The following is a 13,980-nucleotide window of genomic DNA, read 5'->3' on the forward strand; positions in this document are numbered from 1 at the left end:
TGGGTGTCTAGCCGGCATGACAAGGATGAGGAGGGGCACCAGTCACTGAGAGTGACCATTTAGAAGAGGGGCTCATTTGGGGCCAGAGCATGCCTTTAGTTTGGATATGTTGAGGTACCTTTGAGATCTCCAGGAGGAGACTTCAGGTGGACAGTTTTCATTCTGTCGAGGTTTGGTAGACATGTCCGTTTGTGGTCACTTGTGTGTTTGTGTTACCTGTGGGCTGGTGGACGTGTATGAGATTGATGAGGATAGAAGTCGAGGATGAGAAAGGGGACACCGTGCCCTGTAGAACTCCTGCTCTGGCTGGTGGGGTACTGGAGGCAGAGGATCAGGTTGATAGACCCAGGAGAGGACTGTGCCAGGTAAGCCAAAGGCGAGCAGCCTTTCCAGAAGGAGGGTGTGTGTTTAGCTGAGTGGTCAAATGGTAATGAGGTTGACACTCTACAGTGGGTTTGGTACAGAGAGGAAATTGCTGTAATGGGAGTTGTTCCAGTAAACATGATATGATAGCCATGGTCCTTGTCAGTTAGTGGAGAACGGCCATAGGCTAGCAGTGCATGATGGCAATGGGATGAGCAAGGGCCCTTTTACAGGCAGAATGGGGAGTACTGGGAGCCTTCCTGGAGTGAGGCGGCAGAAATGCCTGAGGCCCTGAAGGTGAGCTGAGGTTTAGGCAGATCAAGGGGAGGTGGTGAGTATTCTAAGCACATGGGTTCCTGAGATGGAAGGAAGTGCTTTGAGGGGGTTAGAGCACATGGGAGAGGTGGAGAGGGAGCTGGAGAAGCCATGGGACAGTCAGGACGTGAGGTTCTCTCCAGTCTTTGGAAGTGAATTGTACTTTTTTTTTTTTTTTTTTAATTTTTAAAAAATTTTGTGTATTTATTAGACAGAGATCACAGGTAGGCAGAGAGGCAGACAGAGAGAGGAAGCAGGCTCCCCGCTGAGCAGAGAGCGCGATGTGGGGCTCTATCCTAGGACCCTGGGATTATGACCTGAGACATAGGCCGAGGCTTTAACCCACTGAGCCACCCAGGCACCTCTGAATTGTACTTTAAAGGCTGGATTGTGTTGGGGTGTGAATTATATCTGTGTAAAGCTTTTTAAAAAGAGTGGTGCAGTGTCGGACATGCTGTCTGGCTGCATTGCGGGGTGAATTGGAAGGAGGGCAAAAAACCAAAATTTTAGTGGCAGAGATCAGTTAGAAGGCAGTTGTATTAGTCTCTGTGAAAGATGTTGATGCCTTGTCACTGAATCAGGGGGAGCAGTAGATAACATTATAGAGATATTCAGGCTGTGACTGGTGGACCCTAAGAGCTGAGCCAAATGCTTGCTGTGTGGTTGGGAATTTGACAAACAAATATTTCTTGATGTGGTTGAATGAGGAAGAATTAATTGTCCTTCACTAGCTGCATTTGGTGAGTCAAGTGTCCTATAGAATTTGGCTTGAGTAACTGGGATTATTAGCATTCAGGGAGTGAGACCTCAGGAGGAAGTGGCAACTTTTCATGGACAAGTGAGATTTATATGATCCCAGAGAGGATCTTTTTGAATTTTTGTCATTTGTAGTCCATTTTACACACTTTAGTTCTCAGTCGTACATTAGAATGCCCCCACCCCCAGCCCGTGCCCAAAGAGGCCCTAAACTGTGGAGGGTAGGTCGCGCCCAAAGAGGCACTAAACTGTGGAGGGTAGGGGTGATGTTTGGCTACATTTGTATCTTGCATAGCACGATATACTATTGGGTATTATCTACTGGTGAGAGTTTGCATCTGGAAAGCACTTCACAGTCTGTAAGTGCATATGCGTAAGGTATGCTTAATTAACTTAATTCTCAAAGCAGTTCTGGGAGGTCGCTGGTGATTGTCCTTATTTTACAGCAGTGAAACGGGTTTGGAGAGGTAGAGTGATTTGCCCAAGGCAGTTCAGTACATAGCAGTGCCAAGACCTTGGGTCTTGGCTTTTCAGTCCAGTTCTGACATGGGTCTAACCTCCTGAGACTGCTTAAATAGGGTCAGGAAATGGTTTTCTTAAAATGAGATTTGGGCCCTGAGCATGACAGGAATTTTAGCATTTTCTGAATCAGTTCTGTTCAGTCGTGTTGAGGGGTTTGTGAGCGGTTGTTGGCTTCACTTTAAGAGGCAAACGATGTTTATGCGGAGGGTGAACTAGCTGAAGTTATAAAGAGTAGTAGTTCTGTATCACTGACTCTTGAAGGCCTTTGATTTTGATAAGATGAGAGCACAGCTAGGCTGGCTGACCAGATTTTTATCAGTCAAGATAAAAATGATGAAGTGCAACCTGATAAATGTGGGAACTACTGAGAAGAATACATGTTTTTTTATTAGTCCTAGGGGTGCTGCTTTTGGAAATTTGTAAGTTGCAGGTCTGTTTTGAATATGCTCTCCACTCAAGCATGAGTACTAAAGGTTTTTGTGGGTCTAAAAAATTTTATCAGAAAAGCTATGCACATTCACTTCCTTGGTGATCTCATTCAATCTCATGGCTTTAAAAACGAAATTAAAAAGTAAATCTTTATCTCCAGCATGGACCTCTGCCTACTGAAAATCTTTGTGTGCTTTTTATAAGCCTCTCAAACTTAGCATGTTCGTACCTGAGCTCTTACTCTTTCTTCCAAAACTCATATAATGCCTGCTTCATCATCCAGCTGCTCATGCCAGAACACTTGGAGTTGTTCCTGGCTTCTTTCCGTCACACCTCACCTCCCAGTTTGTCAGCACATCCAATTTGACACTTACCTTGAAAATACACTGAAAATAAGACTCCTCCCCTTCTCTGCCCCTGCCGTGCTAGTCGGTCCCAGCTACCTCTGCCTCTTACCTGGCTTATTATATAGTAAGTCTCCTCCCTCACTGGTCTTCATGCTGTAACCCCTGCATCCCTTTAGGTTTTTTCTCAACGATTAGAGTGATCTTAAACATAGTCAGATCATGTCTTTCTCTGTTACTCAGATCCCTGCAGTAGCTGAAGTGTCATTCAAGTCACTTCATGTCACTTCACGGCACTTGAGTAAAGGCTCCAGAGTCCTTACACTGGCTTACAAGGCAGGATTCAGCCCCCCCTTCACCTCTCTGAACTCATCTCCTTCCACTTTCCCTCTTCTTCATGCCACTGCAGCCCCACTGGCCTCCTGGATCTTGTGTGTGCTCAGCTCACTTCTGCCTCTGGACATTTGCACCTCCTCCCCCTCTGCTGGAAAGAGCTCCCTTCATGTACCCTCAAGGCTTTAACACTCTTGCTTGGGGCAAAGCCCAAGGCCTTCCTTGCAAGTCTCCCACACTGAGTCCCGTCCCACCCCCCATTGGATTCCTTATTTAAGATCTTCTCATATTATATACATATCATTCTTTTGATTATGGTGTCTTTCCATTCCCTGGACCATCAGCTCCACAAGAGCGGGGAAGTTTGCGTGTGGTTCTCTCCTGCTTTCCTCAAACCTAGAGCAGTAACTAGTACACAATAGGCATTTGGTAGACATTTGTTCAGTGAAAGACTTGTGAATCTGAACATGTTCTAGATTAGATTTTCTTTTTTCTTTTGTTTTTAAAGTATTTTATAGTGGTACGTGGGTGGCTCAGGAAATTAAACATCCAACTCTTGATTTTGGCTTAGGTCATGATCCTTGGGGTTGTGGGATGGAGCCCTGCATGGGTCTCTGAGCTCAGTGGGGAGTCCGCTTGGGATTCTCTCTCCCTCTGCCCCCCCCCAACTCATGTGTGAGTGCACCTCGCTTTTGCTCTCTCAAATAAATAAAAAAAATAAAATCTTAAAAAGTATCTTATACTGGTTTTTGTTTAACTGGGTTGAGCAAGTGAATCAACAGAAATATCTTCAATATTTTTGTCTTTGTTACTGGATAAAAATTTCTTTTGGGGAAGGGAAGGGCGAAGTGAGTGTGTTTCCTAAATCTGTCTGTGCAAATTATCAGCCTGGATGCATGCAGGAAAAGTTAGCACCAGCGCAGAGCTGGTGACGTTGGGGCACAGATTACAACCCGAGTAGTAGGTTGTAATTGGGTCGGATGGGGTTTACTTTGGCAGAATCATTGGCTGTATGGCTTCATGCACATGATTTCTTCTCAGTTTCCCTTCTGTAGTCTATAAGGTGGGGATGGTGACTTCTGTCAAGTTCACTGAGCTGTTGAGAAAGAATTGAATGAGGTCATGGCAGGAACCTGCTCTATAAACCCCTTATTGTTAACAAAAATGCTATTGTATTGGTAGATCATTTCTAGCAAATTGAAGTGACATCTACACTTGTCATTGCCATCTGGTTTCTCTTTGGGTTCCTTTCCTCAAATGTCACATTATTATTGTGTGTTGGTCATTGTATAATGAGGCTTAGAAAAAATCTGATTAGTATGGTAAATGCAGAGAGAAAAAAAATACATCCCTGTTGTACTGTTTTAGAGTCAAATGTAATTGGTAATTGGTTGACTTTTGCTTTGGATTATCACTGTTCTTAGTTACCTGAAAGTTTTGGATATACACACGGGGTTTTATTTTGTGGATGCCCTCTGTTGTTTCTTGAATTTTTCTTTCTTGCTTAGTCTTGGCAGAAATAACTCAAATTTCTTTGTAAATAGAAGCTAGTATATATGATTTTGTAAGGAGTAGTTGAATGTACAACATGGACTTAATATTTCTTTCCTTTTTGAGTGCTGAAGTAATATTTTTACATAATTTTCTGGTTTTCTTGTTAACCCTGGAGAGAATGCTCTTTTTCTTAAATTCATCAGTTGTCTGTCCTTGAGCTATATCTGAGAAGTTTTCAGCCTAAGCTGCTTGTTCTTTTTAGATTCCAAGTAGACCTTGTTATGTTTTTTAGTGTCAAAGAGGAACGTTTTTAAAAACGGTGTTTGCTAATAGTTTTCTTTCTTACATGATTGGCTTGTTCATGCTTTAAACTTCAGCCCAGTGGAGAAAGTAGTATGTCTCCTTGTGTATTTTCAGTTGCTAATACTAGTGGCCTACAGGGACTTGGGAGTATATTACTGTCTGTTTAGCAGATTATTCATCTAGGTAAAACTTCTGCAGGCACTAGGATAATTTTTCATTTTCTTGAAATATGAATAGAAAATTGAAATCCTATCTAGAAGCGTATTTCCTATGTAGAAGGAAGTAATCGAAGTCTGTGCTACACGCTTTCTCTCTTCTGACTTTAAGTTGTCAGCATTATTACTTCTTTATAGGCCTGTCTTCCATAGGTGCTTGTAAATACTTTATATTTTCTTGAATGCCTGAGGATATTTGAAGTGCTTATGGAGAGGTCTTTTATTGTGTCAGAGTTGACCTAAGAGCTTTTTAGAGAGAGTATATGATCATTTTTGATGGTTTTGGCATGACCAAATAGAATTTTCTCTGTGTTTAAGGCATGTAATTGCAAGTTGATTTGTTTGTTATTGTCTGAATAAAGAGGACCAATCTTTTGTTTGTTTGCATATGTCGTTTTCTGTCTGGCCCTAGTAACATAAGAAGCAGATGGTTCTCATATTGACCAGTTGTTTGCTTTTTTTTTTGGGGGGGTGGGGTGGGGTGGGGTGGGGGCACTAGAGCATTGAGGGCAAGGACTCTTGAGTTTTTCCCTCATTGTGTCTTCAGTTCCAAACACCTGGCATGTAGATAGTATTTAGTATAGATTGTTCAACAAATGAGAGATGTTGAGGAAGATGATTCAGGATGGCAAAAGATAAATTACTGGTAATTATGACTGTCCTAAAACTGACTTGTAAACAAAATAGTCCATATCCATCTGTCATTGTCCTCCCCTCACCCTATAAAATTTTTACAAGAATTGTGTTGGGTTGAGATTGGAGAGTCTCTCTTCTCATCGTAGTCTTAAAAACTTCAGTCTTTCCTTGTTGGGCTTAGTTCTAGAGAGGAGTTTACTAGGGAAGTTATTAATAATGGAAATTTGAAAGCATGTAAAAACCACCTAATATTCCCTAAAGATGGAAGATTGTTTTTGGAAGCTGTTTTGTTAAGGCAGAGATAATTCAGATATACCATTTTTCCTGGAAAATAACTAGAACAGTAGATTTGGAAGATGGGAAGAATTGCAATTGAAGGCAAGACTCTTGCTTTGAGGGTCATCACTTTTATTTAAGTCAATGCCTGTGTTTATTCTTGAGAGGAGCTCTGGAAATTTGGAGATGTGGCTGGAAAGAGTTTTCAGAAGATAGTTCCCTGTGAGAGACATCTTGAGACATTTTTCCAGGCTATCCAAAAATTTTTTTTAACACCCCCTCCCCCCGGTGTTAATACTTTTAGTATATAGGTTCTTGCCCTTGTAAATTAATATTGTGGGTTATGAAGCTCCTTTTATGTAATTATACCCATTATATATTGAGTATTAGGTATGTGTTACTTTTTCCTTCAAAAGAAGAGAACAATTGATGAACAGAAAGTGTGGTTTACTATTGTGCATTGAGATGTTTTCGTTATTGGTGTGGTAGTAAATCCCAAGCCATATACTAGCTGAGGCCAAAAGCTTCACATACTTAAACTTTGTATCACTTGTCCTAACTTTTTCCCAATGGTTTGGCAGGTTTTTGGGGCTAAAACATGAGTAAGTAAGAGATTTATTTAACAAAGCATTATTTTAGGAAGGAAATATGAGAAAATGTTAAAGTAAAATCAGTTTCTCTTTCTCTCTTTTCTTGCCTAGCGTTTTTGAAACGTTGGGGTAGTTGGAGTGGTTGGATTTTCCCTGGAATTGAGTGAGAAATTCAGAAGACTGAAGCCCAGGCTTACTGTCTACCTTTCACGGAGGCCTAGCCGTGAGAGGACAGAAGAAGGCACGTGGAGAATCATGACAGCTGATAAAGACAAAGACAAAGATAAAGAGAAGGACCGGGACCGAGATCGGGACCGAGAGAGAGATAAACGAGACAAAGCAAGAGAGGGTGAGAATTCAAGACCACGCAGGAGCTGCACCTTGGAAGGAGGAGCCAAAAATTATGCTGAGAGTGACCACAGCGAGGATGAGGATAATGACAATAATAGTGCCACCACGGAGGAGTCCACGAAGAAGAACAAAAAGAAACCACCGAAAAAAAAATCTCGTTATGAAAGGACAGACACTGGCGAGATAACCTCTTACATCACTGAGGATGATGTCGTCTATAGACCAGGAGGTAAGGAGCACAGTGTTTGTGGTGGCGAAATGTCATCTGCGTTTACAGGCCTCTTTACACGTTAGGGAAGACAGGGGACCCAGAGAAGTAGATAGTAGTTTTGGGTTGAAAAAAAATCAAGATAGGAAACACATTGACCCACTTCGGCACAGTTGGATGCGCTGGCTTCTTGCTTGTGTCTCCCTCAACTTGGTCTTTTGTCCCTGTGCATTTGTCAGTTTCTTTCTTTTGGTCCTTGTATTGTGGCTTCTTTCACTTCACCATCTATTCAGTAGATCTCATAGTTTGATTGCTTCCTTGCCCTTTATGTTCAACACAGTTAGGCAGTGGCGACCCTGCAGAGTAGAACGCATGGTAGGATAAGTAAACCTTAGTGAAGATTCTCAGGAGCGGGCTGTTTCACATGAGCTGCAGCAGTGAGTGGAAGCTGAAGAAGTATCTTTAAAGGCCTTCAGACTAAAGTTTATTTCTCCTGATAACCTCCTTTTCCAAGGAACTGAGCTTCAGAATCTCTAACCAGTGATAATAGATGAAGACAGCTAACTTGCTTTCTTTTCCAGAAAATGTACTATAATTTACTCAGTGTATCGAGGCTTATAGCATTGTTCAGAGAGAGACAGACCCAGCCTTCAGATGAGATGCAGGGAAACCAGTGATTGAGAACCTGTTGGACACCCATAAAACTACCCCTCAAAGATTTATTTATTTCTTTGAGAGAGAGGAAGAGAAAGTACATGCACGAGTGGGGGGAGGGGCAGAGAGCGGAAGAGAGAGAATCCCAGGCGGACTCCCCGCTGAGCTGGACTTATGGCTGTATCCTGTGACCCCAGCTGAAATCACAAGTCGGAGGCTCAACCAGCTGAGCCACCCAGGAGCCCCACAGAACTTTTCTTTTTTCATGTCATGTGTTGTGTGTGTTAAAGTTTTTTTCTTACAGAAGTCAGTAAAACCAGCTAAAATCATTTGAATTGCTTATGATGCTGAGAAGTGACATGAATTTCATGAGGTATAATTAAGAGATCAAAAGCCTCCCAGTTCGCTGTTCTTCCAGGGAAGGGAGGGTAAAGAAATTAGGTTATGTTGTTGACGTTGTATAGTTGTTTTACCGAGGAATACCGTAACTTTTCTGAACTTTGTGTAAAGTACCAGATTTTTTTTTATTCCTATATAGGAATTTGTTTTAAATTTCAAAAGATCAGAACAGTATTAGAACTTACCTAGATAAACTTCTAGTCACAAGTATAATTTATTGATGATTAACTGAGAAGATACTTACGTGGCATGAAAATATAGCATTAGGTTTTAGGCGAGCTAGAGCTCTGCGGGGGAGATCAAGTAATGTGTGTATTACAGTATTGTTAGGGTCTGTGATTTAGAAGACTCAGATACTGGACAGTAAGAATACCTGAGCTGCTGAAGAACATCTCATTTCAGAGTTACCGCACATTACATGCTATTGACCTATTCAATTCTAAATTGTGAGAAAGGAACAGAATGTGTTAACTTCTTTAGATACAGATTATAGTATCATAAATAAGGAAAATATTCAAAATAAGGAAAGATGTTACTTGTTTTCCTTTTCTCATGATACATAACAAGTCAGTGTGGTTATGTGATTGTCTGGATCATTGTCAAAAGGCCTGCTGCCTTGTGCGGTACTGAATGCCCACCTTTCTCAGGGGAATGTTACTCCTGTGTCAGTGGCGATGCTTTCCTCAAATATTTGTAGTCAGACACGTATGGGAAGTGCTGTACATACTGTCCCTGTCATAAGAGATTCATAGTTAATGACCCTGAGAAGTCCTGCAGTTCTGGTAACCTTTATAACGTTAAAAAAAAACCCCAAACCCCACCAAATCTGCTGTTTATTCCCCATTATGGGATTGTGGCACCCTGTTTCTGCTGATTATTTCCCTAAGAGAAACCAGTTTTGAGGAGGTGGGCTTGGGAGCCATCACACATTGATCTTGCACCTTCTAGTGGATAGTAGAAGCCCTTCCTGCTTGATGTGTGGAAGAGTGTGTGGAGGGGTGTCAGTCGGGGCTTATTTACAGTGAGTTTTTAAGGGTTTTGGAGTTGAACTGAGTAATTTATGAAGGCAGGCATTGTTTCGTAAATCTGAGGACCTTTGTGAAATATGAAAAAGATAGGCTCTCTCCTGAAGCTACATATGCTACAAAGAATCGATGAAAACCAAAAGTAATGTGAAAGTTTTTTGTGACACTCAGAGCATAACCACTTTGTGTGAGGTGCCCCTTGTACTCAGGTGCTGACGGTATTATGACCTGGGGTTTGCACAGGTCCAGTGGATGTGTGACTCCTCGGTAAGGAGACTGACCTTGGCCTCTCCGTGTTCTTCAGATTATTTAGTCTGAAAAGAATGGGATTTTATTGAGAAAATGGGTATTATTCGGAATTTCTCACTAGCTAAATTTTATTCTCATCATGGTCACAACTAGCTCTTGTTTGCCCCTGCTCCTCATCTCTGGAGTTATTTTTCTTTTGTCCTCAAGAGCTCAGTATGATGGACTTGAAGTTACTTATTGCCCCTCTGTTACCTTCTGCCTTAGGCCATTTGCACTTGCAACTTGCTGTTGCCTCAGGCTAGTGAACCCCTCTTGCATATACACACAGACAGATATACTTAATTCCTGTCCTTTTTTTCAGTGCTCCCCTTTCAGTGTTACTGCTTTTCCTCTCCCAGAACTTACAATCAATAATTTTCTTTTTATTTCTGTTATTTTAGGATTCATAACTGTGTCCTCCGTAAAGGGTAGAAAGTCTGTTTTTTTGCTTATCATTGAAATCCTGTCTATGACAGTAATGTACATATAGTGTGTATTTTTAAATATTTGTTGAATAAATAAATTTCTGAAAACTTTTCAAACATTTATTGACTGATTAATGATGTCAGAGTTAGAATAATGGGATGGATGAGTGAATAATGGAGTAAGTTAGAATATGGAAGTCTATCTTGAATCATTTATTTACCAATGAATGATTTAACTGACTTGTTATAAGAACCAAAACAAAAACCTTGTGGGGCTCTATTATATATTGGCCCATGTCTAATCTAACTTCTTTGTTGTCTGTCACCCGTTACTCTACTTTTGAGATGACTGTCACGGTAACAAATTGATTTATTACACAGCTGTGTGCAGCCAGATTTCCCTTATGGGCTTCCTTAGCATAGAATATTGATTTCTAAAGTTTGCTGTAGGTGGCATATTAATTTCTTTCCACTGTTTTCTCCCTCTCCCCTCCCAGCTTTACTGAGATATAATTGACATCTAATGTTGTTCAAGATGTACAATGTAGTCATTTTAAATATGTGTATATTGCAAAATGATTACCACAGTAAGGCTAGTTAACACACTTGTCACCACATGTAGGTACATGTGTGTGTGTGGTGAGAACTTATAAAATCTGTTCTCTTAATAACTTTCATGCATACAGTGCAGTATCGTTAACTGCAGTCATTTGTGCTGTACATAATATCCCCAGAACTTTTTCATCTTGTAACTGGAAGTTTGTATCCTTTGACCACCTCCACCCTTTCCCTCTATTCCCTCCCAACCTTCCACCCTCTCCTGTGGCAACCACTAATCTGATCTTTGTTTCCATGAGTTTGGTGTTTTGAGATTCCACATATAAGTGACACTATGCAGTATTTGTCTTTTTTTGTCTCTTTGATTTAGCTTGATGCCCTTAAGGTTCATGTAGCTGTCAGGATCCCTCTCTCCCCTGCCCCTTTTTTGTGGTAGGGTAATATGTATCTGTATACCACGTTTTCTGTATCCATTTATCCATTTGTGGCCACTTAGGGTGTGAATAATGTTGCAGGGGACATAAGGGTGTGGATATCTCTTCTAGATAGTCATTTCAATTCCTTCAGCTAAATATCCAGAAGTGGAATTGCTGGATTGTATGGTGGTTCTATTTTTAGTTTTTTGAGTGAGTTTTTCCGTAGTGAGTACCAGTACCCATTTATATTCTTACCAATAGTGTATTCACTGTTTTCAGTTAGATACTGTGATTTTTTTTTTTTATTCCTGATCAGGTAGAACAGTCAAAAATTAAATTCAAATTATTTTAAATTCAAATTATTCAAAATAAATTCAAATTATTGAGAAATACTTTTTCATTTTGGCATGTCAGTTTGCTTGCTATTTTGATAAGGAAGCATGTTCTTTAAAAAAAAAAATGCCTGTTAAGTTGGTTCTGCATTTTTTGTATTTTGTCATATCCACTGCTACTTCTGTTTGACTTTTCCATTTGCCCTAGATATATCCCTAGAATAACAGAAATCTTCCTCATATACATTGGGGTAGGGGGAGTCAAGATTCAGGATTTTCAAGTTTGTTGCATCTGTGTTCCTTATACCCTTATGAAAAAGTTTGTTACTTTTCATGAAGATAAATTTTATATATAGAAGATAAAGAACTTTAAGTTTGTGGTCTATGAAATCTTAGGTGAAATAAAACATTTCCTCCTTTTATTTGCAGAATTTCCCCCCTTATTAGAATGGGGGGACTTGAACCAAAAAAAAAAAAAAAAAAAAAACCAGACATAGAAACTAGAACTGAATATACATTGAACACTGAGGTGTTAATTTCCTTTGATGCAAGTGGAATTTAAGCTGGAAAAAATGAAACTAAACAAAATAAAACCTGGGAATCTGGTTTGAATGTGGATGAAATATACATATTTTTAAACAACTACTGAAGTTACAAATAGTTGAGTAGACACAAAATGTCTTATACTGTATGATTCCAGCTCAGTTTTTGGTGTTTTGAAGTCAGGTGGTAGTTAGGCTGATGGGTGCTGGTGTCTGGAAGGAGGCATAAAAGCAACTTCCAGGGCCTGGTCATGTTCCCTTTTATGGTAACACTGCCAGTTACATGGGTTCCTTGCACTGTGGGAGTTTATCATGCTTTGCACTTTTTGGGTATGTGTTATACCTCAATGAAAAATTTATTTAAAAAGTCAAAACATGAAACTATTTTCCTAATGGATAATTTCCCTTTAATTCAAGTTCCTAGTTAGAGAGGGAAGAGAGTTCCCAGTGTTTTAACAAATGGCATCTCTTAACATTTAGCTACTGAGTGTTTGCTGAGGGGTTACACTTGGACCTGGTCACAGCCTGACTTTGGTTTCAAAGTCTTGATTCTCTGAATAATTGAAAGCTTTTCTGTGGCAATCACTAAGACAGACATTAGAAATAAAAGAAAAAATAAAATAAAATAAAGCAAAATAAAATTCTGCCATTTTGTGTTCCAGCACATAAATTTTTGGAGAAACTGAAACTGCATTTGATCTATAACTTTTAAACTATGTCTCTTGTAGAAGAATTTTAGGTAGATGTGACACACAAATGAAAGTGTCTTGTGGCATTCTTACTTTGGGTTGAGGCACAAGTTTTTCTAAAGGTTGCAAGAATATTTGTTGTGTAATAAGAAACATAAATTCTAGATAAAGAAACCTGTAGGGCCGGTCAGCTTGAATGAAAGTGATTTGACATGTGTTACAAGTTTGCACTCAACGAAACTAGTATTAACCTGCTTACTGCTTTTCAGTGGATCCCTTGTGGCAGTAGGATCAAGCCCAAGATCTTCATCGGCATGCCAGACTCTGCTGTGATTGTATGTCTGCATAATCATCTTTAGGACCTTTTATTTGGGAGGAGGAAGCACCGTGAGGCAGTCTATGCCTTTCCTAGGGCTGCCATAACAAAATACCATAGACTGAGTGGCTTGCTGCACAACAGAAATACATTGTCTCATAGGTTTTAGGCTAGAACCTCAAGATCAAGGAGTCAACAGGGTCAATGGTCCTTCTGAAGGCAAGAGAAAAGATCTGTTTCTTCAGATCTCTTTGAGTTTCTGGTAGTTCGTTGACTGTGCTAGCATACCTACAGTCCTCATATGGCATTCTCCACTTGAACCTGTCTGTGTCTGCTCAAATTTCTCCTTTGCATAAGGATAGTAATCAAGGTGGATTAGGGCCCTCACCTTGCTACATATGGCATTAGGGTCTACCTCATTGTAACTTATTACGTCTCCTTGATCCTTTTTTCTTCTTGTAAGGTTACATTCTGAGGTATTGAGGGTTAGGATGTCACATCTGAATTTGGGGGACTACAGTTCGGTCTGTAACAGGTGGGAAGAGCCGTGTTGCTAGGTAGACTCAGGTTTGAGTGGGCACCTCAGCTTTCTTAGTTATGTGTCCTTAGAACAGTGGTGAAAATTTATTTCTTATTTTTGATCACATTCTAGTGTGCTTTCAGTTGTAGATTACATTAATTTTTTTCCTGTTTCTTTTATTTTGTTTTTAAATCTATTTGTCAGAGAAAGAGAATGAGCGAGCGCATAAGCAGGGGGAGTGGCAGGCAGATGGAGAAGCATCTCCCTACTGAGCAAGGAGCCCAACTCAAGACTTAGTGCCAGGTCCCTGGGATCATGACCTGAGCCAAAGGCAGACACTTAACTGCCTGAGCCATCCAGGTGTCCCATCTTTTTCCCGTTTCTATTGAAATTTTATTTTATCTTTTTCTGAGCCTCAAGAAGTGATTACCTTTTAGTGGATATTAGGATGTTAGCAACTTCTGTATATGTAAAAGAATTTTTTAGCACATTAAGGGTTACTACTTTATCGCTACAAGGATAGAAGGAACAAGAGAAACTGTTCTAAAGTTACTGTAACAAAAAAATGGAGATTAAAGGAAATTTTAAGACTAATTAATTGTATCTTTTTTTATTTCATAAGGAACGGGCCATTAAGTATAGTGAGACGTGTGCTCCAGATACTTGGTGCTCTAAGTGTTG

General features: G+C 40.2%; 1 protein-coding gene across 1 annotated transcript in view; it reads left to right on the forward strand.

Moving 5' to 3' along the window:
* The window catches only part of LOC111154621 (arginine-glutamic acid dipeptide repeats), a 497,893-nt gene that overhangs the window by 171,275 nt on the left and 312,638 nt on the right, over positions 1–13,980 (forward strand). The window contains exon 2 of the mRNA XM_022514341.1: positions 6,688–7,156. Coding sequence (XP_022370049.1) covers positions 6,832–7,156 — 325 coding nt within the window. The 5' untranslated portion in view covers positions 6,688–6,831. The remainder of the gene's footprint in view (positions 1–6,687; positions 7,157–13,980) is intronic.

Source organism: Enhydra lutris, unplaced genomic scaffold (assembly GCF_002288905.1).
Source record: "Enhydra lutris kenyoni isolate GAN:26980312 unplaced genomic scaffold, ASM228890v2 scaffoldscaffold38, whole genome shotgun sequence".
Classification (NCBI taxonomy): domain Eukaryota; kingdom Metazoa; phylum Chordata; class Mammalia; order Carnivora; family Mustelidae; genus Enhydra; species Enhydra lutris.